This window comes from Papaver somniferum, unplaced genomic scaffold, assembly GCF_003573695.1.
Source record: "Papaver somniferum cultivar HN1 unplaced genomic scaffold, ASM357369v1 unplaced-scaffold_19, whole genome shotgun sequence".
Classification (NCBI taxonomy): domain Eukaryota; kingdom Viridiplantae; phylum Streptophyta; class Magnoliopsida; order Ranunculales; family Papaveraceae; genus Papaver; species Papaver somniferum.
Window position 1 is genome coordinate 4,707,037 of NW_020628818.1, and position 27,690 is coordinate 4,734,726.

The window sequence follows — 27,690 nt, forward strand, 5'->3', positions numbered from 1 at the left end:
ACACATAAATGCATCTATCAATTCACCCCACTAATGAGAAGCAACAACAGAACTAAACAAACAAGCAACAATCAATTCAGTAAGAGTACGATTCTTTCTTTCATCTTTCCCATTCATTTGAGGATTATATGATGCAGTTTTTTCATGTATAATGCCATTAGTTTGATAAATTTCAGTAAAAGGAGCAGAATCATATTCAGTGCCTCTATCACTATGAAATCTCTTAATTTTCCTACCAAATTGATTTTCAATTTCAGCAAATAAACATACGTATATTTAGAACAATCATCAATGAATGTCATGATATATCTTTTGTCATTTCTAGTTAGGAACCTTCATATTCACACAAATCAGAATGTATTAAATCTAGAGGTTTTGATTCTCTAACAACAGATTTATATGAAGTCTTAGTTATTTTTGCTTGACTACAATATTCACATTTTTCAAATTCATTTTCAGAAAATTCAGGGATGACATCTAACTTGCTCATGTTATTCACTAACTTTTTACCCACATGACAAAGTATACCATGCCAAACATTAAAATTGCACACCATATAAGCAGAATATTCAATTTTATTCATAACATCAACAGTAAGTTTAAACATGCCATCATTAGCATAACCCTTTCCTACAAATATCTTATTCTTAGTTATAGTGTAAACATCAGACCCAATAGTTTGATACAACCCAGCTTTGCTGAGAAGATAGCCGGAAACAAGATTCTTTCTCATTTCTGGAGTATGAAGAACATCTTTCAGCATTAGTGTCTTCGCAGAAGTAAACTTCAATTCTACCATACCACAACCTTTCACCATAGTGCTGTGAGAGTCTCCCAATAATACTTTCTTATCCTTTGTTTCAACATAACTCTTAAATTGGGACCTATCAAAACAACAATGACGCGAGACGCCACTGTCTGTCCACCACCCATCAGAACCACCAACCATGTAGAACTCAGGATCTGAGACCATGGCTATTATAATGCCATCCACAACATTAGCTTTTGCGTTATTCTTTTCCTTGTTAAACCTGCAATTCCTAGTCATGTGGTTTGGTTTACCACAGGTATAACAAAGAAACTCAAAATTGGAATTCTGTCGATTTTTTGATGGGTGTTGGTTCTTGTGTTGATTAGGCCTTCCTCCTTTCTTCTGGTTCGGGTTAGGTTTCATATTCTTTTTCTTAGGTTTCAAACTGGGATGAGTCTTATTGTTAGAAATAATGAGAATACCTTCCTTCTTATCTTATTTCCGAGCTTCTTCCTCAACCCTGAGCTTAACAATCAAACTTTCAAGAGAAAATTCTTTAGACTTGTGACGCAAAGAATTACGAAAATCTTTCCAGTTAGTTGGTAACTTGTCAATCATTACAACAACTTGAAATTGTTCATCAATTTTCATACCTTCAGTCAGAATTTCATGGGAAATTTTTTGAAGTTCATGAGCCCGTGCAACAACTGATCTATCATCCACCATTTGATATTTCAGGTAGCGGCTTACAATATATTTCTTCGATCCGGCTTCTTCAGTTTCATATTTTTTCTGTAAAGCATCCCACACATCTTTAGCAGTATCAAAAGTGGAGTAGTATTCATATAAATCGTCAGACAAAGCATTGAGAATATAATTTTTGTAATCAAAATCATCATCGACCCATTTGTCAATGGATTTATGTTTCTCCTCATGAGTTTGAGAAACTTCTTTGGCACCGCTGGTAGGAGGTGGATCAGCAGCACTAGCATCAGCAGCAGCAGGGATACTTGTCTTATCAGCAGCAGGTTCCAGGGTTCCAGGATGAACAATCGACACAATCATATGCAGCTTCATGAGTTTGAGATAAAAAGAACATCTTTTGCTTTCATCTTCTGAAATGCATCCCTTAAAACTCGAATGACTTGTTGGTATCATCGACACGCTTTCTTTCATTCTCCGTAGCAGAAACGATCACCTTAAAACTGTTGGAAACAAAACAAAAATTCACACAAAAATAAATCTCAAACAGCTGAGTCGCGGACTAGGTCACTATCTTTAAGGTGTTTCGCGACTCTGCCTCTTGATTGTGTGCTAGCAGTCAATTCTTGTCTAAACCCTATGGGATAAAACAGCTGATACTTCCTTGTTCGATTTCTCTGCACTATGAGAAATCGAACTGACAAATACTCTCTCTAGCACTTGCTCAGAACTCAAAAATAGATGAAAAACCATATGTTCATCTTTTCCAGAAACTTTTCTTTTATAACTCAAACGGAATCAATACGGTTTTAATGAAAACCAATTTCGCAATAAGTGCCCACTGAAAATCCTCCATAGCAGTCATAAAACGACAACGTTATAATTATCAAAAGTTAATAGAATTAATTAGGGAATATTAAGTTGAAAACCGTTTTGGAAATCAAGAGTTTAAAATAGCAAAAAATAAGTTTTTGGATCAGCAGACCTCCTAAGACCTCCAAGGTCCCGCTCTCCCGGATTTTATTAATTAATATAGATATATAAATATACCTAGTCAAATGCATGGGGTGAGACTTGAACTCAAGTCTATAGTGTGGGAGCAGAAAATAATACAATCACACTATTTCTCTAAGTTTGATATAATATTACAAAACTATGTTTTTTAAATATATACCCCAACAGATTGATTAATCGACGATAAAAATCCAATGAATCGACAACGATGAAAATTTGTTGATTTTGATTAGATTTGTATGTGATCAGGTTTAAATGATCATAAATTGATGAAGAAGAGAAGAAGAAAAATTGTACAATAAAGGAATAAGAAATCCTAGAGTTATAATTTTAATTAGACTAAAGGGTAAACTAGTCATCTCCACCTTTTAAGACACCCCATGTAAATTATATGCACATAACATATCAATCTCAGGCCCATGAATGCAATGCCAAACCTTGAAGGCTTGAACTACTGCTCCTCCATTTTCTCAGTTTCTCCAGACTTAGCGGCAAGACTCTCACGAGTCACGAGTGAGATAGAGGGCAGCCAAGACCACCGTCGGATTTCCTCTCGGGAATTCCAAGGTGGAATTGGGGTGTAAACTAGCCACAACGAACAGGGGTTTAACGCCCCGTCATCTTCACAAATAAACAATTTCTCTAGGAATTCAATTTCCCTTTCTCTTCACTTCCTCCATGGAGAAACCGGAGTTATCAGATCAAAGGAGTGAGTGTCAAATCCATCCCTTACCAAACTCAGTACCTTGGCTTGTTTACCCACATGGAAATGATAAAAAGTTTCAAAAAGTTCATACCAGAGCTAAGTAAGAACACATTCTGGCAGAAAAATTGTCATCAAGGTTGGTTAGTCATCCTCTGTGACAATAAAGATGTTCTGAATTCCAATTAAGGGAATTGTTTTTTGTGGAGTCCATCGTCAGTGGAGACTATTCAGTTACCATCTCTGCGAAATTGGATGCAGTTAGATGGATTTGATATACAAGACTGCGTTTTGTCTTCTCCGCCAAGGGGTAGTAGGAATGATGATGAATCCATGGTGATTTTTCTTTTTACTGAAGTTGGTCCTGAGTACATTATTTTATTCTGCAGTGTTGGTGATACAGAATGGTGTAAAAGAAGTTCATTGATGAAGACAACTCTCCCTATACGATTGATTTCTTTAATGGTAAGTTGTATGCAATGTGTTTGAATAATCCGCATTTAGAGATACAAATACAACATGGGTCTGATACTAATTCTGATAAAACCCTCTACATAACTGAGTTTAATATAGCTGATAGCAGCCCATACACACCAAAAATAGAGGATTCCGGAGTTATTACATATTATGTTCAATCTTGTGGCGAAATCTTCAAAATTGATATACATGGGAACCCCAGAGGTGTTTACTGGCAGGTATTTGCAATCAATATATGGAAAATGAATTTATCTTTATTGGCTTTAGAAGAGGTTAAAAGTTTGGATGATCATGTAATCTTTCTAGGCGAAACTACAGTATTGTCTTACTCGGCCGCAGAGTTGGGTTACACAAAGGGTTGTGTCTATTTTACACAATCGGATGAAAAGAGCTTGTACAAATATGAAGTAGATGATAAAAGTTTGTTTCTATCTTTACCATGTCCTGATGTTCCATCGCCGTGGTTCTCGTCAAATTGGGTGATGATTCCTTCAACTTTAAGGTAATGTGAAAACATTGCATTTCTTTCCTTGTTTTCTTTTGTACTACTCTCATGTTTCTTTCATTATCCAGTGCCTATTGATTCCTAATTGTTAGGGAACAGCGGTTGAGAATATTTTTGAACAATGTCGATTTTGTCAGTTTACGGTGCCTAAATGATAACGAATTTAAAGAGAGAATTTCTTTGTAGAATGATGATCTCTTGGTGGACTAATACTCTCACCAAAAGTGAGACTATGTTAAATGTAACCTTGCCATCTGCCGATTTGATTAATTATTTAAAAAGGTAGGTGGTAAGGTTGCATGTAATGGAATGTGTTAATTTTTGCTTAGAATGTACTCCCTCCGTCCCAAATTAGATGACCTAGTTAGTTTTAAACTGTTACCAAAATAGATGACCTAGTTACATGTAATGGAGTAGTATACAGTGACAAGATCATCTACAAAAGAATTAGCTTCTAATCCTTGTCAAATTAAAAATGTTAAACAGATCCTCCTCCATACACAAAAATATATTGTAAGAAGTCCTCATCGTTATATATTGTAAGAAGTTCTCACCGTTGTCCGTTTTATTTTACCTTTTAGGATCGTTTACTCAATACAAAAAACACAGTATATAAAGTGCAAGAAGGATGAGGAAGATAGCAGTAGGAATGCAAAGGAAAGTAAGATAGATGTCAAGATTGAAGAGGCTGATCTGATACAGAAACTAAATGGATGTGCATTGAAGGAGGCAAGGGCTTGGGGTAATGTTCTTCCTAATGATATCATATGTTTATTAGGGAGCTATCTTCATACATTGGCGTGCAGTCAGTAAAAGTCATCGGTCTATAATTCCTAAAGAGAATGGAAACAGATTCTCTTATAATAGGAATATTTGGACCGGTTTATCTCCATGGCTGGTTTTCTGCGATGATAATCTAGCTGCTTACAAGAAGTACCTAATGAACATCCCCGAATTGTTGAAAGGTGCTACAATTTGTTCTTCGAAAGGTGGTTGGCTGCTTATCTCCAAAGGTAACAAGTGTTTTTTTTTCTACAATCCTTTCACTAGAGCAACTATCCAATTCCCGGACTTACCAGATGACAAGTGTGTTGTGTATTCAGTCATGTCTTTTTCGTCCGTACCCACTTCTTCTGATTGTTCGGTTTTTGCCATTTCTGCTTTTTTTACTGAAGAGGTTCTAATTCTTTCAATTAAACGAGGAGATGAATCTTGGACGATTAATATGCTTGATAATGTTTATGTGCCTCCTAATAGGAAAGACGTGTCATTCAAGCTGTCTCTTAACAATCCAGTTTTCTGCCAAGGAGCTTTCTATTGCTTAGATTGCAATGGGACTTTAGGAGTATATGATTTGAATGGCTTTAGTTGGGAGATTCTTGTCAAGGTTCCACCTCCCAATTGTAATTTTATATACAAGAGATTTTTGGTGGAGTGTGGAGGAGAACTTTTATCTGTGTATTTATGTAATTTCGGGGAATGGGTTCGGGTTTTCAGGTTGGGTATGCCTGAAAGTGTTTGGATGGAAGTTAAGCATCTGGGAAAGCACATGTTGTGTATCAGCACTGCATCATGTATTTCAGCACTTGCTCCAAACTGTCGCATGGAGAACAAAATATACTTTCCTAGATTGCATAACGGAGAGATTTTGTATTATTCGCTTGAAACAGGTACGTATAACTCTCTTTCAAGTAGTTCTCCTGCAGATTTCTATGACTCACAGAGTACTTAAGTTGCAGTTGGATTGAACCTAACTGGTCTGAAACCTCTATCCATGAACTTGATTGGCTTAGCAATTAGTTCCATGCATATAGGTAAAACCATTAGCCTCCTTTAATGTTTAAATTTATTTAACCTCTGCATTTTGAAATTTCACCTTCCTCCATAGTTGGTTCCAAGGTAAATATACTGTACAATTATTATTTAACCATACATGTCAAGCTTGTTTTAGTTGGAGAAATAGTTTAATCAAGTACAAACCTCAAAATGAAGTTGTGGACGGTTGTAAGGTATCGATGGCATGGAGAGCGTAAGATATCACATCTCTGTCATCCTACAGTTTTGAAGCTGCAAGATCAAAATAATTCCTCTTGAGAAGGGGAAGAGGATTATGTCTCTGTGGCGTTTAGTTGGGGATACTATGGGAAAGAGCATCCACGAGGGTGAAGCGTAAAAGTCTTACTGCCGTGCGATATACTTATAACTTAATGAGAGAGACAATGAGCTCTATTGTTTGTTCTCTTTCTATTCTTTTTGTGGATAAACAGATGCAAAGGAACAAGTAAATTGCAGAGACCTGTAGGCATCATGAAAATGTAAGCCTACAGATTTTCGAGGTTTTGCGCCTGGATTCTGTAAACAGCAATTGATATCTTTAGGCATCAGGATTACCACACTCATTCATGGATGGTTTTCACCATGCCACCTTGTTTTTTTTTCTCTATACTGAGTGGGCCTTAAACCCTGAAAGGACTTAAATTTCATAATTCATTATTTCACTCTACGAATTTTATATACCATACATTGAGAATTCAGTTGTGCTCCTCCCGGATCCTTTTCTCTGCCTGAGATTTATGACCCTAAATTTGATATCGACGATGTTTCACCGGACATACTAGGCCAAGAAAATCCAAGTTCATTTGAAACTTGAGCACCATCCCAAAGTTGCATCCCTTCCACTGTTTTATGTCTGTTGGTCTCGAGATTCTGTGATTGATAAAGCTCAAAACTTGGCTGTAACTTTTATCTTGTCCCCTCCTCCATAGTTGTTAAAATGAGTTTTGCCGATTTTTGGTGGATGGCTAAATCTCTTTCCATCTTCGTTACTCGATGATTGCATGTTTTGGATGGAATTGCTATCCTTTTCTTGATCCAAAAGAGTCGGATATGTGTTGGATGATTTTCCAGCTACGTCGAACTCATGTGTGTGGAAGCAAAGGTTTCGATTTTCATCTGAAATTCTTTCAAAGTACCTTCTTTGTGCTTCAATTTTAAACTTCAAATGCATTTTTTGAACCTGCCAAATCCAAGTATATGTGCTCATTAAGGTTTATTCTATATTAAACCAAAGGGCAGTCAAGGGATTACCTCAAATTGGTCGTATAATCTTCTTTGTTCTTCCCATTGCATTTGCAAGGCTTCCTTAATCTGAGCACCACTACGAAGATAATGCACAAAAGCCAAAACACATGCCCCGTTGGAGAATTATTAAGTAAAACTGAATTTCTTGAAAGACATATAAAACTGAAACAAAAGAAGCCTTGATTATGCCAAAAACAATGGCAAAGTAAGGCACAAATTAATTACGTACGACGTAGCACCAAAATTTGGCAGCATTTCTGAAACTTTTCTCGTCTCAGTTCTTCCTCCTACGACAAAGTAAAACGATATCACAAAAAGAAAGTAATAACTAGAGATATGTAAAGAATTGTGTATATATCATAGATTGATGGAAGTGTGAGCTATAAGACTTACTGTCAAAAGATTCAGGGATAAACTCTGAAATTCTGTATTTCTGAAAAGCAAACATTTGACATGTTAACAGCTTGTTCGCTATGAAGGTTCAAAATGTAACAATTCTCAAGTAACACCTAGTCCTAGAATGCAAGTATATAGAGCTAACCTGCAAGTGACTCTTAACATGGTAGATATTCAGTCCAGGGAGAGTCATAGCTTTCAAGATACCTTTGGGTGTTGCCCCTATTACAAATTTACAACAGCATTAAAATGTCTCTTTCTTTTATTATAACTTGACTCTTCCCGGGGCATATTATTTGATACGATTGTACTAAAAGCTATCTGTCATATGCTATCGTTAGAATTCAATTTTCACAAGTTCAATCATTTCGATCTGTTTAGTTGCACATATACTGATACACTACTTACTATCTGGACCGCCGAGATGATTAACGGCTTCTTCAAACCGGCTACGTAATTCTGGTGTCCATTTAAACCGTTGTTTATTACCGGCTGAACCATCTGATAAACGCTTTGAACCTGCCATCTATCTATGCATGTAACTCTGGATATTCATAAGTTATAAAACTACCTTGTCTGTATGGTTTTCCTGAATAGTAGAGGTTTGAGCTTATACGATAAAACACATAACTCAAGATACGGAGAAAAAAATACATAAAAATAGGTGAGAAAAGAGAAATTTTTAAAGGATCCACATGGCGATGTCTTCTAAGGTAGAATGAGAAATAAGATGCTTTCAAATGGCTTTAGCTAACGTAAAAAACCAAGAAAAATTATGTTTATTAGGATAAATTATAGAGTTGTAATCATGTTATACTCTTTGATTAATTAAGAATTGGTAATAAGTTTCCTATGAATTTTTGTGTTCCTTGTTTAAATCATTTTCGGGTAAAACTAAGGCTTATAAAAGTCTTGCGCACGTAATTAAGTTCACATTCGCTTGCTCTAAGAAATCATACAAAACTCGTCTTGGATGTTTGAAAATAAAAACGAAGTAAAATGGCCGCGGATATCTGTACTTTATAGTCATAGAAAAACGGCTATATCACCTCCATATATAACCCTACAAGGTATCACCCCGGCCTACTCAATCTTTTTTGAGTTTTGTTTATTGTTTGGTCGGTCGGCCAACATCTTCTCATATTTTAGTCCGTCTATCTTCCCATACAATGTTAGTCTGTCTATGATAGTCGGGAGCATATTTAGTTAGTCCGGTCATATCATAATGGTCCCGATATTTAGTTGGTCATATCATATTATAGCGTCTTAGTTAGTCAATTCACAATAATGTGTCGAATTAATCAGGTCATAGTAATCGGGAGGAGCCGGGACCTACGTGGATTAGAAAATTTAAAGACAAATATAATATCCGCATTAAAGTTAAACGTGATTACATAAAATCTATAGGGTCATCAGATTAAATGTCATAGTTTCTCTTGTCGCGAACCGCCACATAATTCCAGTTGTCAAACAATAAAATTTCTAATACACAATGGGCGGACGGATATATGTCTCACAAACTAAGGATTAGGGGTGCACATACCCTACCCATATCCGCCAATCCTACCCTACCCGCCAGTGTTTTAACCATATCCTATCCTATCCACTATTTGGCGGGTAGGGTAACGGATAAAGATTTTCTTAACCGCCGTTAGATGGGTAGGGTGACGGGTAAAGCTCGAAATTATCCTACCCTACCCGCCTATTTATCTAACAGCCGTTAGTAGCCGATGATCTTTCTATTATTGATCATCTTTGCCGTTGGTTTTTTATTAATCAACTCAACCTAAAAACTAAATTCATTTTCGTTTCATCTCTTCATACTTCTCCTCTCTAACGAAGGGCTAGTACTGTTGCATCTCCGCCACCTTCACCTCCACCGTCTTCTCAACTTGAGGTCAGAGAAAGTAAGAAGCGGAAGAGGACATCTTGGGTATGAGGGCATTTTACGACGAGTTTTGATGAAGATGGTATTAAATGGGGGAAGTGTAACCATTGTGAAGGCATGATGCTTTTGTTTGTTCATTTTTCCCTAGTTAGATTGGCAGTACCATTGGGTACATATTTAGATAGGATGGCTCTTATTTGCTGTGTTGTTGCAAGATTTCATTTTTGTTTTTTGGGAAGCATTTTTTGTATACACAGTCAAGGTAGTAACTAGTAACCAGAAAATTCAGAATATAGAAAACTAAAAAAAAAAAAAAAAAAAAAAAAAAAAACGGTTATACCCGCCACCCTATCCTACCCGACCGCCAATTAATGGATCGGGTAGGACCTTATCCGTTTAGTGGCGGGTAAAAAATTTCTTACCCGCCAGTCAGCGGGTAGGGTGGCGAAATAGGCCATATCCTACCCACCCTACCCGTTGTGCAGCCCTACTAAGGATACCTCCTGCAAAATGACCGAGATCATCTTTCTCCCCGGACAAACCACTTGTTTCAAAAGCCATAAGCCATAGGCCGGTGATCAGTCCACGACTCTAAAGCATAACACCACCACAAAGACTAAAAGGTACACAAGGAAAGGTTATTATCTCATGCATTCACAATTTTAAAGTTTTTCCTGTATGAAAGGCTATCTATTTTATCATCGAGTTTGGTGCTATCTTATTACCAAGGAGCTGTTAAATAGACAAAATAATTGGCAAGATTTGAGTGGGCTTTGGGCCTATAATAGGGGTGCCCAGCGGCCGAAGCATAGACAAAGCGATGGTCGTGGAATTGATTGGAACCGAGATCTAAAGGTTATGTAATATTAGGAAGTAGAAATTAACATTTAATCCCAAAGTTGTTGAGCTTTGGAGAATCTAGTCCTCTCCTCTCAAGCCTAGTACTAGGAGATCCAAATTTGCAAAATCTGGTACGGATTAGTCCTTTTAAGAACGATTCAGTCCAAAATGGTTTTTTCTGATGACAAAAATACCCATATAAGTAGGTACGAGAGTGGGAGTTCAGTTTTTCTTCATTTCCATTTTCGAAACATCTCCCAAAAGAAGAAAAATTCCTGAAACCTAATCTTCTCCGCTCGATAACGTCCGCATGAAATTTCAGTCTTCAAACAAAATTCTGAGAATCAAACAAGCACATTCTCAATTCGATTCTACTTAAAAACCTAAATCATCATCATCAGTGTATTTCTTTGAAGTTTAAATTGAGGGGAAAGGTTTATGAAATCAAAATTATTTCGAAGAGTTTATCAATCAAAGCGACATAACAAATAAGTTCAGTCTGTTCTTATTATTTAATTTGATGAAAATGTTAATTTATCGAATTTGAAATTGATTTCGGAAAAACATTGCCGTTTCAAAAACCTAATTACTTTGATTTCAGTTTGAATTTCCTATCCGATTTATTATTAGAGTTTAGATAAAAAGTTTGACAATAATTTGACGGGAAATGTTTATTTTCCACTTTTTAATAGTTGTATTGGGATAAAAAGTTTGACAACAATTTGACGGGAAATGTTTATTTTCCACTTTTTCTGCTTTTAGATTTCATTAATCTTATTTTGTTTATGTCTTTAGGATTTTCATGTGCTTATATCCTTATATGATCATTTCATTAATTGTTGCTTGTCGGATTAGCATTTGTTGCGAAAACTTCAGTTCACTTGTTGTCGTAGGAATTGAGTTGTTTGAGAAGGAAACTATAGGAATCAAACAAAACAATAGCTGACATAAGATGTATCTACGATGAGTCTTTACACTTGATTGTTCATTTTCTGTTTTCTCAACAGTTAAACACGTAATATTAGTTCGTAATGCGTTCATATCTGTGTATAGTTTCTTATCATCGGATTCATTCCTGTGTATATATATCTCAAAGTTTTGACCTCCACTATAAGTTAAATTTAATCGTAATTCGGATGGACTGAAGCAACAGACATAGTTTACAATGATTTTCTTTACCAGAATAGAAGCGAAAGGGATAACCAAATCAAACTGAGAGAGTAAAAATGCCTTATAATCATCCATTCAAAAGGGAATGCCTCATAAGTTTTATCATGGATGTGCTGGTATTTTCTGAAACTTTACCCGACGTACTACTCTTAAATGAAATAAAGGGATTCTTTGATCCGTTGAGTGCTTTAAAAGCGGCAAATGGAGTTGCGATAGTAGGATAGAGTACACAAGTTGCATCATCTCCTTGGTGGCACTTGCCAAAGAGCTGGGTGATTGTATCGTTTTATTTTATGGCGTTTCTTCTCTGCAACACACACATGGTAAGTTATTTTTTATTTCTTCTCTTGTATATGGTTTTATTTGTTAACATTCTTTAAACCTTTATAAACATATTTTCCAAAATAGTGGTGCTTATCTCCACTGGAAGGTGAATATGAGCGCTGCCATATTTTTATTGACCACAGATTTCAAGCGGAATCTTGCTACTGTTGGTCTCATATAGTCATCTCTTTTCTGTGGATATTTACTCACTGAGATATTACTTGGATATTTAAATTGGTACTTGGACTGACACTATAAATAACATTTAGTCTCAATTGCTTAGCTCGTATGAAATGCGCAACTTCCACTTCATGTTTTTTTCACATGGGAATGATATATATCCAATTGTACAGGGGAGTAATTTTTTTATGCAAGTATATGACCCCAATATGCCTTTTTAGTTTTTTATGTTGACGTATATGAACCTCATGTTCTGCATTTATGTGTATATTTTTATGGAATGGATTTCATTAATTTATTAGCCAGAAAGCATGTGCGTGTTTCTGTTACAAGATTTGGGTAATCTTAAAGCTATTGTAGTGTGGTTGCCGGTTTTGATTTTTAAGAATCCGGTTAGGAAAATAGAATGACTGGGTATAGTGTGACAAATATGAGTGTCTATTCACTATATATAGATTTAGAACTGATTAATGAAATGGAATACTTGTCTATTTGTTAACTTTCTTTCTTTTTGTTTTTAAAGACTATAGGTGAAAGTTTTGAGTGGAACTTTTAGTATAGTCATAATAAGCCACCAACTTGACTGTACCATTTGTACACTCCATAGTCTTTAGTCTTTACCAGTTTACACACTACTAAAGTGACCACATGATATGTGCCTGTACAAACTAGTACACTTGTGAAAATAAAGACTCCATAAGATTATGCTCTCATAAATAGAGTGATCATTAAACACTCTATATATTTATTATCTCTATAAGGTTGCAAAATATGTAAAGCATCTACGATTCCACTACTCTGATAACACCTGCACTATCGGGAATTCTTTCTCGAGACAAGGGACGATACATTCAAAAGGTATTGATTAAGGGTCTTCATTTTTCTGTTTGTTTCTTTTATTTTTCATTTTTGATTTTTTGGTTTGTTTGTTGATAAACGGTACATAATTATATAAAAACAAGCCAGATTTCAGCATCATTAGCATTATCACTTTCCAATTTACCCAAATTATACACATGTTTATTGTCAATGTGTACATAGTTGTACACATGATGAATATTAATATGTACATAATTATACACATGTTTATTGTCAATGTGTACATAGTTGTACACTTGTTTATTGTTAATATGTACATAGTTGTTATAATGTCATCGCTAGTACTCATTATTAACAACAAATGATGGTTACCATTACCAAGGGTTGTCATGCTAAAAAAATTATAGTCATAATTATATTGATTACTTTCAGGTGAATGGGAAAATTGGATCATGACTATTGATCATTATTTCTTCTTACCGTTTGCTTCTCATCATTGCTGCTCATCGTGTCCAGATAGGGGTTCATTGAAAGAAGGCTATACATCGATAATCTTGATCAAAGAATAACCGAGTATGTGCCACTGCCTCCCTCCCTCTCTTCCATTATACTAGTACTAATAGTCGCTGAGTTTGTATTCATAACTATAGCTCGGTCTTGATCAGGATGTTTTCTCCATCAAAGGATCGAGTCGGAAGATTTTTTGTGGCACACTCGTGGTCCAAAGTGAGGAGAGCCACGAGGTTTCGCTTTCATTTAGTTCAGTATCAAAGAGGTATATCATCCATTGCTTTCAACTACTATGGATCATTATAGTGTGTGCATTCTTTCAAGGATGATTGGATGCTTGAATAGCAATGTCGCATAAAGCGAGCTGGTTCTAAACAATTACTAAGTAATTATTGCAAAACTATAACCAGGGTGTACAATCTGGTGCACATGTGAAAAAATAACTCCATAAGTTTATTCTTGCATAAGTAATTTGAGTGTACAAATTGGTGCACATAGGGAAAAGATTGATTTCATAAACTTATGCTGCATAGATATTTACTGGTGCACGTATTGAAAAAACGGCTTTGTAAGGTTATGGTTGTGTTTCCATTTAGTGCACATCTTGTTTTTGAATTGTGACTGTAGACATAGTTGTACATATATGTTGATTCGTACATAATTATACACATGCTGGTTGTTAATGTGTACATAATTGTACACATGTTGATTGTTCATGTGAAAGTAGTTGTACACATGTTGATTATCAATAACTGTATTATACCTTGATGCATCTTTGATATCAATATTTTTTGTAGCGGATGCGTGAATCATTGCCAACATATCACTTGGTCGAAGTTAATGAAGGTCGTTGGACATGGATACGGCGTAGACACGATTTCCTTTTGATTGTTCTGATTATAAATGGTGGATATCATTAGGGTAAGTTTTTTTTATCTTAAGTTTAGTATCCTTTCTCTTTACTTTTATAGATGTGTACATATTTGTACACCATTATTCTTTCCCATGGATGTATGTCATGTTTAATTGTATGGATGTTGGATTTGTTAGGATTTTGTAGATGTGTAAACAGTTGTACACCATTGTGACCTCATGCGCTGCCTTAGCACTTTTGATTGCATGCAGACATTCTTGTTCTAATTAGAAATTGATGCTCCACGAGTATTACAGGTTCAAGACTCGTTGACTAATGTGTACATAGCTGTATACATGTTAATTAATGTGCACATAGTTGTACGCTATTGATTTTGAATGTGTATATAATTGTATACTTGTTGTTTATTAACGTGCACATGATTATATACATGTCGATTTCTTATAAGTGCACATGTTGATCCTTAGATTGTATATTTTTTTGGTTCTTTATCAAAATGCAATCAAATGTCAGGTTTCGTTTCCTTTATACTTCAACTTCATTGGTAAATGCTTCAAATGATCATCAGTTCAGCCGTTTAGATCGCAAAAATACTTTTAGGAAATATCAACCAATGGACTTAGAATGCATCTGATTAGGAGATATCAATTAGGCTTTACTTTTGTTGTAATTCATTCATTCATAAATGAGCAGAAAGAATGCAACATTTTTTTTTATGGATGGTCTCAAATCAAACCCATAAACACCTCAACTTTGTAACTGCAATAATGTTATAAACAAGTTACACAAAATCAGATTTTTTTTTATGAATGAATCGGGTCTCATGCAAAATATGACTTTCAGCTGTATTTATATTGGATTGTTAATGTGTACAAAGTTGTACACATGTTGATTCTTAATGTGTACATAATTGTACACATTGACTTTTTATGTGAACATTCTCGTACACCTATTAGTTAATGTGTACATAATTGCACACATGTTGATCGTTATTGTGCACATAATTGCACACAAGTTGATTTTTAATGTGCACATAGTTGTACACATGTATTGGTCCATAATATGTATCAATCTGATTTGCAACATGTGACAAATTTGTTAGGAAGGGAAACTATGATTCTTATTTCTGGTATGAATTTGTTTTACCTAATTATCTCACAATTTTGCTTGTTTATCCAAGTAGTTTTCAGTGTTATGCATGTAGTTGTGTTTATGTTGTTATTATGAGATATTTGTTCACCCATGAATATTAGAGCCTTTTTTTATGTTTGTATTTTACTTATCTCATATGTTAAAACCTTTTGATGTGGATGGGATCAAATGATTGTGTAGTCAATAGATCATTAGTAAATATATATGTCTCAAATTCTCAACATTTTTCTTTTTTTCAATTGCAGGGGGAATGAAGGTCAAAGATGATAAAGATGGGTCCTCGCTTCATGCTGTTATGCTTGCAACCCAAGATGTTGCAACACGATGAAAGACATTTGGTCTAATTGCATACTTGTTCCTTTTTTGATGCCCACCTTAATATTGGTCTCAACTGATAATAGGATTTTGTGCATTAGGATATCTTAGCTGAAAAATTAGGTTTTATACATGTTTTGCAGGGGTGTACATATTGGTGCACCCTTGGAATTCCCAAGTAAAAGTATGTTTGTGTGTGGTTATGAATGATCATTTTCATGCATTTTTGTAGTGGTGTACATATTGGTGGACATGTGTATTTTCCATGACAAAGTAGGTTTGTGTGTGGTTACGAGTGATTGTTTTGTGCATGTTTAGCAGGGATGTACATATTGGTGCATCTGTTGCATGAAAAAGTAGGTTTCCCATGGTGTACATATTGGTGCACCTCTGTCATTCCCATGAAAAATAGGTTTGTGTTTGGTTGTGAATGATTGGCTTTATGCATGTTTTCAAAGTTATTGTTCTTTTTTTCCGTTGATATTATATTACTTGTGTTGTGAAAGTTTTATTGAACCCTGAATGTCTCACTTTGGTTTGCAACATGTCACTGATTTGTCAGGGAAACTTTGGGGCTATAAGCATGTGGTACTGTTTATCTTGCTATTATTGGTGCTTAAGGTACAAGATTCTAGTTGTGTGTACAATTTGGTGCATCGTGTCTAGTCTCACGAATTCTAATGATTCATTAACATTAGTGATTGATACGTGAAAGTGGAAACAAGTTCGTTTAATAATCTCTTTTTTCGGCAAAGTGCCATAAATCACTATAGTGGGATCGTATGAGGCCTTATTAATTTTGTGCAGTTAGGTCCAAATGGATTGTGTTTATTTAAGTTAATAATTGCCTAACTTTTTATTTTGATCGTTTTCTTTCCTTTGTTTCTTATGTGGTTGTTGGTGGTTTCTTCAAGTTGTGGTTTCTTATGTTTTATTGTTTTTTCCTGTATGCAGGTTAACTGTTAAACCATCCAATGCAAATCCGGCCATTATACAACAAGAACTTGGCGTGGTTGATATTTTTTTTTCTATATGTGCAGATTAGAGTGGCAGTCTGGATATCATGAATGTTGAACTTTTTGTATTGTTATCCATGTGTACATAATTACACACTAGTGTGAATTAAAAAAATTAAAAATTATTTAGTTATATGGGTACTCTTTTCGTAGATCTCGAAAAGGGATTTCCGAATATAAAAAGTTTGTGAATTTTGGACGAGCGGTTTGAAAGATAAATTGTTTTTTAATCATTTATATATTATTTAAAAATGCTGACATCATCATGAGTCATTTTGGACTAAAATGCAAATATTTGGACTAAATTGTAAATGAGGGTTATTAGTGTACTTTCCATATATTTGGACTAATTTGTACCTAGTCGACTCGGACTGGACCAAACCGTTCATTTGGACTGATTTTTGGACTAAACCGTATTTTTCCGATTAGAAAACCAGGAAGTCAGTGATAATGGTTAGCTCCTTGAAACAAATCCGTGTGCACGTCCCCGTTGAAAACAAATAATTAGAAAAAAGATCATCTCATCAACAGGCGGGCGTAAATATCTCTCAAAATAATATGTCAACGACGGACGGACGGATGTAAACCTTGCCAACAATTATTCTCAGCCGCCGGATGACTGAAATCTAGGATCGTCTATTACTCAAGACAGACAACACTTCTTTTTATAATATAAATGACGAAATCGATGGCCGGGAACCCTAGGTAGGTCGGGGCGCAACCTTTTTTTTCTTCTTTTTTTGGTCTATAAATTAGTCGGGGCTGTAAATTCTAGTATTTTGTTGGTCGGATCAAATTAGCTGGGGCCTACAACCCCGATCGTAGTTTCCTAAACGCATTCCGGTATTTTGTTGGTCGGGTCAAATTAACTTACGCAAATTCCAATATTTGTTGGTCGGGCCAAATTAGCAGCCCCGACCATAGTCCTTTACGCAAATTCCAGTATTTTATTAATCGGGTCAAATTAGTCGACGGTGGAGTCCCTTACGCAAATTCTAGTATGTTGTTGGTCGGATCAAATTAGCAGGGCCCGGCCCCGGACACAGAGAGAAGTCATATTTAAATTGACTTATTCGATGAATCGAGTATATCTGTTGAATACGAATAGTCTTCATGGTTCCAAGAAGAAAAAATAATATTTTTCTTGTTTTTTCCTTGAAGAATAGTGATGAGTGCTAAAAAGTGCATATTTCTATATATTTTTCTTGGCATTTAACTCATCTTTTGTGCTCTAATTCTCCATTTTAACCCATATTCTGTATTTTCATTGTTTTCAAGAATAAATCTTTTTATTAATTAATTTTGCATTTTTAGGTACCAAATAAAGTTTGGATGAATAGCGGAGCGAAAAGAGCAAAGACACGGGAAAAAGCCGGAGGAAACTCTAGCGGAAAAGAAGTGCAGAACGCGGTATGGAAGACTCAAGGATGAAAATGGGCTTAAAAAGGAAGAAATTGTTCTTAAAGAAGAAGTGGGCTCAAGATTACCTAATCCCAAATCCAATTCCTAAACCCAAACCCATATCCTAAACCCAAAATTCAATACCCAAACCCGTTTTCCTTCTTAACCGTAAGATTGGATCCATTCCATCATCCAACGGTCGCTGCGTCATCGTGCATCAGATTTCGATGCATCTGACCAACACTACAACACCTAACCCCATCTGGTGCCGTCAGGTTTGTTGTATCACTAAATCTAACGGTCGCTCAGAGCTTGTTTACATCGTGCCGTTCGATTTAATTAGTAAGTGATTATCCAACGGATCTCCTCGCTGCGCATCAATTTCAGATGATTCCGCTCAACACCCTAGCAACCGAACCCTTATACCCCAAAACAAACAGCCCCTAACCCATTCTTCTCTCGAGCTCTTCTTCCCCTTCTTCCCAAAATTTGCAGAGCCTGCAAATCCCTTTCCCCGACCATGGCAGAGCTGCTCTCTTCCTCCACCTCGAGCTTCACCACTTCCACCTTCACCCGACATCCCAGAAACCAAAACCCATCACTCTAAACTCTATCTCTCTCACCTCTATCTCATTCACCCTATGAGATAAATCTAAGAGAGCTAGGGTTTGAGAATCAGTCGACAGGAGCATCAGAGAGTATGGGAAAAGAAGGAGAGGACGAAAAGGAAGCATGGGTCGAGCACAGGGGAGACAAATTCAGAGAATCAGTGAGTTTAATTTCGAATTTAAAAATTAGGGTTTGCAAATTTGAGGGTTGGGTGTAAAAACCCTAATTGGGTGTTCTGATTATAAATAGAAAGTGAGGGTGTAATGTTTTGGATATGTCTGGATTAGCCAGCTTCACTCTCTAGAGGTCTGGACTAGCCAGGACCTCAATTGTCCTGTTTTGTTCCAAGTTCAATGCTATTTTCCATGTCCTGTTTAGTTGCATTATGTTCTAATTCAATTTCAGTTCAGTTTATTTCAAGTTTATGTTTAAATTCAGTAGTAGTTGCATTATGTTCTAATTCATTGTGTTAAGGTTTAGATGAAACCTCAGTGCACTGTCTGATAGTGGAATGCTAGGTTAGAGCCTTAGTGCATTGTTTTGATTGAGCAATGGGAAGAGATTGATGCTCATAGTGCCTGTGATTGATTGTTCTGTCAAAAGACAGTCAATGCTAGGGGCAAACTAGTGAGCAAATTAGTTTTCCTCCCATTCTAGATGTATGCATAGGATTTTCAACTCAACCTAGATTGCATTGCTTGATTAGGGCACAAGGTGGATTCAATTGCCTTAGTAACTTCACACAGTTCTGCATCTTTTTCCTTTTCTGTCACTGTTGCTCAATGCCTTTGCCTTAGGATGCTGCCTTTGTTTCACTACCACTGTTACCTCATTGCTATTCACTGCCTTCATCCATCACTGCTCACTACCACTCTAGATCATTGTCACTGTCACCATAGTTACTACCCTTAGCTCACTGTAGGATAACTTTAGCTAGGAAGACTTCATCACACTCACAAGTCCCTGTGGACAAACCCCTACTCATCCCTATACTATAAAGCTTGGCCTTGTATACTTGCAAGTTTTGTGTGCAACCCCATTTTCACACCAAGTTTTTGGCGCCGCTGCCGGGGACTTGGCTGTGCTGTTTTGAAGCTGCTGTTGCTGTTGGAACTGCAGTGAAGCTGAAGTTCCTGAACTGGTGTTGTGGCCCATGTTGCTGCTTGTTGCTCTTTGCTGCTGCTGTTGATACTTTAGTACTGTGGTGCTAAGAAGCTACTGGTGCTGAGGACTTGCAGCTGTGCAACCTGCTGGATATTTGGAGATGTTGGTGCTGGAGCTGTAAACTGCCTCTGCTGCTCCTGGTCCTGCTGCTGATCTGCTGCTGCTGCCTGCTGAACTGAGCTGTGCTGCTACTTTCTTCTTCTCCCTGGTGCTGCTGCTACTTCTTCCTGCTGCTGCTGGAGCTTGGGCCATTGCTACAGCCAGCCTCTGGTGCTGTTGTTGTTCTCCTTCTGCTATTGTTGAGTTGCTGGTCTGAGCTTGTTGCTGAGAGCCAAAGCCCAACTGGGCCTCTCCAACAAAAGTTTAGGAAGATCCAAAGCCCAACTGGGCTGTAAGCTGCAGAAGGTGAAGAAGTTGAACCAAAGCCCAACTGGGCCATAGAAAAGCCAAAGCTTAGGACGATCCAAAGCCCAACTGGGATTTTGCAACCAAACCGAACAGCTGGGCTGTGCTTTATAGGTAAGCCTAAACCCATTAAGAGAACCCAACCTGTGGGCTTCCATTTTTAATTTGTGGGCTTGTAATAATTTTTGTTTTTCTTTATTTTTTATTTGGGCTTGTAATAATTTTTCTTTTTCTTCTTTTTCTTTCTTTTATGGGTTTGTAATTATTATTGTTGTTTTTATTTTCTTTTATGGGTTGTGCTAATTTATGCTAGGCTAAGTGTAAAAAAAAAAAAAAAAAATTGCTCCTTATTTCAAAAACCAAAATTTTCCCAAAAATCCAAACCCATTAAAACCAAATATTTTTCCCAAAAATCCAAACCCATTAAAACCAAATAGTGGGCTTTGTGTCTTTTCAATATGGGCCAACCTAGTGCTCTCCATGAATACATGTATCCCACAATAAAAATTCCATTATCATGTATTGTATTACCTCAAACCAATACCCCTTTTAAAATAAATGCAAGCATGATACAAATACTTCCTATATTTCGAGGGTTCGATTCTGAGAACCCCTATACTCATGTAAGAGAGTTTGAACAAATTTGTCGGACTATGCAACCTGATCATATGTCCGAAGACTCTCTGAAATTGCGTTTGTTTACATTTTCTCTAAAGGAAAGGGCCAAAACATGGTTTTACGGTTTGAGACCACAATCAATCACCACTTGGGAACAACTCACTAATCAATTTTTCCAAAGATTTTTTCCACATCATAGGACCATCGCTATTCGTCAAAATATCAATTGTTTTGTCCAGTTGGATGAGGAAACTGTTTTTGACTATTTTGAACGTTTTAATGATTTGTTGAGCGAATGTCCACACCATGGATTTGAGAAGTGGAGACTTGTCGCTATCCTCTATGAGGGACTAGACTTTAAATCTCGAGCCATGGTTGAGTGTATGTGTAATGGTGAATTTCTTGATAAAACTGTGGATGATGCATGGAAATTTTTAGCTGAGATTGCAGAGAAAACCCGTCACTGGGAGTCCATTAGGGAAACTGAGACACTGTCACATGATATTGGTGGTAATGAATTGAACTTTGGAAATAGCATGTCTAGTCCTTCTCATGTGTATGATATTGAATATGAACCTAATCTAGAGGAACATGAGTTGACTAATGACACCACAACTGCTAATAGGGACAAGTATGCATATTACTATGATGATGATGATGATGATGTTATGTTAGAAGAACATGTCTATGCTGAAAATGTTATGGAACCTTTGGGTTCAAATACATTAGGCTTCTCTGCCTCGACCTTCATGAATGATGTTTCTTCTAGTATTCCATATACATGTGATGTTGATACTGATTTTGAGCATGTGCATCTGTCCTATGAAGATGACTTAGGTAATATAGAATCTTCTGTTGACACTAATATGCATGAAAATATAATTGTTGTGTCTGATTCTCTACCTGGGTCACGTTGTGATGTTTCCACTGATTTGCCGATGCATGAGAATAATTCTTCTGATGATGTTGATGATTCTGATTTGTGTGAGCATGGTAAGCATGTTGTGACACGTGTAGAAGACTTAGGAGATGTTGATGTGATTAGTAATGATGTGCCTATCGTCCTACATAAGTCACAATCTGATGGCCTTCCACCCAACCTAGATTTGGTTTGTACCCATATTGTCAAACCGACTTTTCTGAGAGTCCCTAATCTAGGTTTGGAACTGTGTGCTTCCCAAGTCCTCTTGGACTATTTTGCATCTAAGTATAATATCTTTGAGGACCACAGTTGGAATTAGCATGTTTGCCTGTCCCTAGCACAGTTCATTTCGAGCTAGACCTTGTGCATGATGAACCCCCAAAACTGCGAGATTTTGTTTCCAAAATTTATCCGTTGAAAAATCCAGGTTTGGGGGTAGCTCATTTTGTTTCACAGCTTCACTTGCATGCCTATCATATTATTATTGTGTGAAGCTGTTGAAACCTCTACACTTTGTCTTTTGGGTTGATCCTCAACTCTTTAGATTGTTAGTGTATGGTGAATTTTTGTATATAATCCAGTAGATAAAATTTCTTAAAAACCTTTTTGTTCCTTTTGTATATATTTTGCTAATCCAATATGATCTCGGCTGACATATGTTGGATTCTTGCCTTGAATAACGGAGTTCTAATATTGCTTTCGCCGAAATCGGGTATTCTCTTTCCTTTTTCTCTACTCAACATGATCCTCTTCATATGTTGTATTATAATTTTGTTCATATTTTGAAACATTGAGGACAATGTTTAGTTTAGGTTTGGGGGTGAAAAGTAGATACTTTGATAATATGCCATAATTGAAAACAAGAACTCCTTCTTTTTGAAAAAATGAAAAATGAAAATAAAAAATTAAAAATTGAAAAAAAAACATAAAAAATGGAGCTCATTTACCTTGAAATGTTGACTCTTGTGCAAATATGTAATTATTAGGAGTCTTAGTCTAGATATTTAGGCACCCTGATTCTAGCACAATTCACATAGTGATAAGAAATTTGCACGCGCACGATCTACCAATACATGTAGCCTCGATCTTCAAGGTGTTTGATAGGAAGTCACGATTGCCAATCACTTTAGAATACTGAACGAAACTTGACTAGCTTGTTCTTTGGTTGGTTGGGATAGAAGGTGGAGGTTACATTAAGAAAGACAACCATCGAATTTAACTGGGTGCATCAAAAAGGGCTACCTCTTGCAAAGTGTCATGTAATTTTTGTTTCCTTTTGTATGTATCAAAAGTGTTTCTTTTCAAAAAAAAAAAAAAAAAAAAAAAAAAAAAAAAAAAAACGATGTATATATTCAGAAAAATACAAAAAAAAAAAAAATCAAGTATTTATCAATTCCATCATCTCTTGTTCCAAAAATAAAAGAGAGTAGTCAATGTAAATAAGAGTCATGTAAAGAGTCTTTTTTTGTTTCATTGTAATAAGCAAGGAGGGTGTATGCCATTGATGTACAACGCGAGTAGTTGTGAAATACCTCCAACTCATTCACAATTCTCGTAAAGTCCGGACAGCTAGCTATATTTCGACCTTGGTTCTTAGCCTGAGAAACTATCTCTTGGTGATTAGTAGTCATAACATCCGATCTTTCTTTACACATGTGTAGATACACTTTACACTCTTATCACATGTCTTTATTTGTTATCAGTGTTAGGATTGTGCCTTTGATAGCTAGATTGACATCTCCATTTTGCTGTGAGCTTAAACTGACTTGCACATGTCACATTTGATGGAATCTGAGCTTATATTTTGACCTAGAACTTTGTAGGTACGTTCTAAGCAAACCTTCACGAGACTTAACTCGTCCACTAGGGACACTTAGTGGTTTAAAAGGCTTAGTGCATACGCTAAATGCATTCGAGAGACCAGCGACAGTGGTATAGGTAGGATTTCCTTAGTTTTGTTTTACTTGAGGACAAGTAAAATTCAGGTTTGGGGGTATTTGATGAGTGCTAAAAAGTGCATATTTCTATATATTTTTCTTGGCATTTAACTCATCTTTTGTGCTCTAATTATCCATTTTAACCCATATTCTGTATTTTCATTGTTTTCAAGAATAAATCTTTTTATTAATTAATTTTGCATTTTTAGGTACCAAATAAAGTTTGGATGAATAGCGGAGCGAAAAGAGCAAAGACACGGGAAAAAGCCGGAGGAAACTCTAGCGGAAAAGAAGTGCAGAACGCGGTATGGAAGACTCAAGGATGAAAATGGACTTAAAAAGGAAGAAATTGTTCTTAAAGAAGAAGTGGGCTCAAGATTACCTAATCCCAAATCCAATTCCTAAACCCAAACCCATATCCTAAACCCAAAATTCAATACCCAAACCCGTTTTCCTTCTTAACCGTAAGATTGGATCCATTCCATCATCCAACGGTCGCTGCGTCATCGTGCATCAGATTTCGATGCATCTGACCAACACTACAACACCTAACCCCATCTGGTGCCGTCAGGTTTGTTGTATCACTAAATCTAACGGTCGCTCAGAGCTTGTTTACATCGTGCCGTTCGATTTAATTAGTAAGTGATTATCCAACGGATCTCCTCGCTGCGCATCAATTTCAGATGATTCTGCTCAACACCCTAGCAACCGAACCCTTATACCCCAAAACAAACAGCCCCTAACCCATTCTTCTCTCGAGCTCTTCTTCCCCTTCTTCCCAAAATTTGCAGAGCCTGCAAATCCCTTTCCCCGACCATGGCAGAGCTGCTCTCTTCCTCCACCTCGATCTTCACCACTTCCACCTTCACCCGACATCCCAGAAACCAAAACCCATCACTCTAAACTCTATCTCTCTCACCTCTATCTCATTCACCCTATGAGATAAATCTAAGAGAGCTAGGGTTTGAGTATCAGTCGACAGGAGCATCAGAGAGTATGGGAAAAGAAGGAGAGGACGAAAAGGAAGCATGGGTCGAGCACAGGGGAGACAAATTCAGAGAATCAGTGAGTTTAATTTCGAATTTAAAAATTAGGGTTTGCAAATTTGAGGGTTGGGTGTAAAAACCCTAATTGGGTGTTCTGATTATAAATAGAAAGTGAGGGTGTAATGTTTTGGATATGTCTGGATTAGCCAGCTTCACTCTCTAGAGGTCTGGACTAGCCAGGACCTCAATTGTCCTGTTTTGTTCCAAGTTCAATGCTATTTTCCATGTCCTGTTTAGTTGCATTATGTTCTAATTCAATTTCAGTTCAGTTTATTTCAAGTTTATGTTTAAATTCAGTAGTAGTTGCATTATGTTCTAATTCATTGTGTTAAGGTTTAGATGAAACCTCAGTGCACTGTCTGATAGTGGAATGCTAGGTTAGAGCCTTAATGCATTGTTTTGATTGAGCAATGGTAAGAGATTGATGCTCATAGTGCCTGTGATTGATTGTTCTGTCAAAAGACAGTCAATGCTAGGGGCAAACTAGTGAGCAAATTAGTTTTCCTCCTATTCTAGATGTATGCATAGGATTTTCAACTCAACCTAGATTGCATTGCTTGATTAGGGCACAAGGTGGATTCAATTGCCTTAGTAACTTCACACAGTTATGCATCTTTTTCCTTTTCTGTCACTGTTGCTCAATGCCTTTGCCTTAGGCTGCTGCCTTTGTTTCACTACCACTGTTACCCCATTGCTATTCACTGCCTTCATCCATCACTGCTCACTACCACTCTAGATCATTGTCACTGTCACCATAGTTACTACCCTTAGCTCACTGTAGGATAACTTTAGCTAGGAAGACTTCATCACACTCACAAGTCCCTGTGGACAAACCCCTACTCATCCCTATACTATAAAGCTTGGCCTTGTATACTTGCAAGTTTTGTGTGCAACCCCATTTTCACACCAAATAGTCTTCATTGTCCACTATAACATTGTTCGAATAAGATTAAGATTATTAATTATAAGAAAATCAACATGGTCAGAACTGATGTTGAATGACGGGGAATGGATCCATTATATAGGCTTTTTTTTACAAAACTCACCGAAATTTGTTTTTATATAAGGAATTGAAACATAGCTATATGAGGAAACTTAAGAGATCCGCTATTATTAGGAAACCACAATCAACGTGACCTAACTATGAAATTATTAGTTCTTTATTTATTAATAAGTAGCCTAGCCAAATCAGGGAACCCGGGGTTCCGACGACCGAAAATATACCTCGTCCAATTTTCGATCCCCGCCGCAGGTTGACGAAATCGAGTCGGATTTATCAGTCTACACAAACAACACTTCTTTTTATAATATAGATACAAATTTTACCGGAGCGCGTAATCCATTTTTAATTCATATTCTTCTTACATATTTTCAATGTTTTTGGGGAAATTGGCACTCCGCGAAACGAAATATAACATCACAAATGGACTGATTTGAACCAAACATGGAGAAAGACATAAGATAAAAATAAATAAATTAAAAAAAAAATAAAAAAAAGGTAGGAAATACCATATAGTCCTAGGAATAATATATTAGAGAGAGTCTAGTCCAGTTGACTCAGTCATGTGTCTGTTTGGTCCTATTTGGGCAAATATATTATAATTTGGTCGTAGAAATTATGGTTTGATCCTAGGGTGATGTCATGGATGATGTAATTGTCCTTGTAGTGGCAGAATACCCTTTTAGATTAGGGCCATATATATAGTCAAAAAGTAATAGAGAAAAAATCATTCTCAGATTTATTTTCTCTCTCCTATATTTTCAGATCTAGAATTTCTCTCTTTTTTTTTTCTTTTTATATTTATTCCTGCTACTGTTTGAAGATGTAAACAATTTTTTTGAAGATTTGATCTGCTGCTGCATCCTTTAAAGATGTTGAAGATGAACTCGTCGTTGTTGAAGATGAAGAAGACAAAGACGACGTTTGTTTGAAGATTTTTTAGATCTGAACTCGTGTTTGTTTGCTGTTGAAGATGAAGACGGCGTTTGAAGATGACGAATTCAAATCTGCTGATGAAGACGACAATGAACTTGTGTGCTGTTGAAGATGAACTCGTCAAATATGATTATCTGCTGGTGTTTGTTGTTGAAGATGAACCCTAGAAATATGCTGATGTTGAAGATGAACTCGTCAAACCCCAGAAATCTGCTGCTGCTGTTTGAAGATGAAGATTATGTGTTTTGTTGCTGCTGCTTAAGATGAAATCAATGAAGATGATGAAGAAGATGAAGATTTATATGGAGTTCATTTCTGGAATGAACTCTGTTTTTTTAGGTTTTTATATGGAGTTCATTTCTTGAATGAACTCTGTTTTTTTAGGTTTTTATATCGAGTTCATTTCTGGAGTGAACTCTGTTTTTTTTAGGTTTTTATATGGAGTTCATTTCTGGAATGAACTCTGTTTTTTATAGCTTTTTATATGGAGTTTATTTCTGGAATGAACTCTGATTTATATGTTTTTAGAATAAATAGATAGAAATTAACAGGAGTTCATTTTGACGAATGAACTGCTACAAGAAAATAAATAAAAATTAACACGAAAGGGTACAACTGCTAGCCACAAAAGAAACCATGGAAACCAACTCTCTAAATAATTCTTCAAACCAGCCTCATGTCTTTTTTTATACACCTTCTTATTCACAACTGCTAGTAACATAGGAGAAACATGGAAATGCTAGAAACTTAGTTTAGGGCAAAGTCCAAAATTGTAAACACTAGAACACCAAAAATCCTCTCTCTACAAGTTTTTCTCTCGTTGCAATATTGACCTTCATGGTAACACCCCCCCCCCCCCCCCCCCCCCCCCCCAAAGAGACCAAAATCCTAAGTACAAAGATTACCACTCTTCTAGGTTGTATGTCTATAAACCT

The 27,690-nt window shown here is 36.4% G+C and overlaps 3 protein-coding genes and 1 non-coding gene across 4 annotated transcripts; 2 read left to right on the forward strand and 2 right to left on the reverse strand.

Moving 5' to 3' along the window:
* Positions 1 to 3,851: 3,851 nt before the first annotated feature.
* Positions 3,852 to 5,099, forward strand: LOC113338395. The gene is made up of 2 exons (XM_026583829.1): positions 3,852 to 4,149; positions 4,734 to 5,099. The coding sequence occupies exons 1-2, from the start codon at positions 3,890 to 3,892 to the stop codon at positions 4,963 to 4,965; spliced, it is 492 nt and encodes a 163-aa protein (XP_026439614.1). The 5' UTR covers positions 3,852 to 3,889; the 3' UTR covers positions 4,966 to 5,099.
* Positions 5,093 to 5,884, forward strand: LOC113338431 (F-box/kelch-repeat protein At1g57790-like). Its single transcript, XM_026583859.1, has one exon. The coding sequence runs from the start codon at positions 5,093 to 5,095 to the stop codon at positions 5,882 to 5,884; it is 792 nt and encodes a 263-aa protein (XP_026439644.1).
* Positions 5,885 to 6,874: 990 nt separating this feature from the next.
* On the reverse strand, positions 6,875 to 8,155 carry LOC113338432 (myb family transcription factor PHL7-like). The gene is made up of 5 exons (XM_026583860.1): positions 8,038 to 8,155; positions 7,775 to 7,851; positions 7,627 to 7,666; positions 7,459 to 7,520; positions 6,875 to 7,168 (listed from the first exon to the last, which is right to left on the reverse strand). Exons 1-5 carry the CDS (start codon positions 8,153 to 8,155, stop codon positions 6,875 to 6,877), a joined length of 591 nt encoding a protein of 196 aa, XP_026439645.1.
* Positions 8,156 to 21,123: 12,968 nt separating this feature from the next.
* LOC113339129 lies at positions 21,124 to 21,227 on the reverse strand. Its single transcript, XR_003354960.1, has one exon. It is a non-coding gene; the product is annotated as a small nucleolar RNA R71 (small nucleolar RNA).
* Between the last annotated feature and the right edge of the window lie 6,463 nt (positions 21,228 to 27,690).

Bases quoted from the DNA above. Each gene is read 5' to 3' on its own strand.
- LOC113338395 (XM_026583829.1), top strand. From the start codon at position 3,890: ATGAATTTATCTTTATTGGCTTTAGAAGAGGTTAAAAGTTTGGATGAT. The intron at 4,150-4,733 runs GTAATGTGAAAA...TTTACCTTTTAG, and splicing joins ATGATTCCTTCAACTTTAAG to GATCGTTTACTCAATACAAA.
- LOC113338431 (XM_026583859.1), top strand. From the start codon at position 5,093: ATGAACATCCCCGAATTGTTGAAAGGTGCTACAATTTGTTCTTCGAAA.
- LOC113338432 (XM_026583860.1), bottom strand. From the start codon at position 8,155: ATGGCAGGTTCAAAGCGTTTATCAGATGGTTCAGCCGGTAATAAACAA. The intron at 7,852-8,037 runs GTAAGTAGTGTA...AATTTGTAATAG, and splicing joins TCATCTCGGCGGTCCAGATA to GGGCAACACCCAAAGGTATC. The intron at 7,521-7,626 runs GTAAGTCTTATA...ACTTTGTCGTAG, and splicing joins TATCCCTGAATCTTTTGACA to GAGGAAGAACTGAGACGAGA.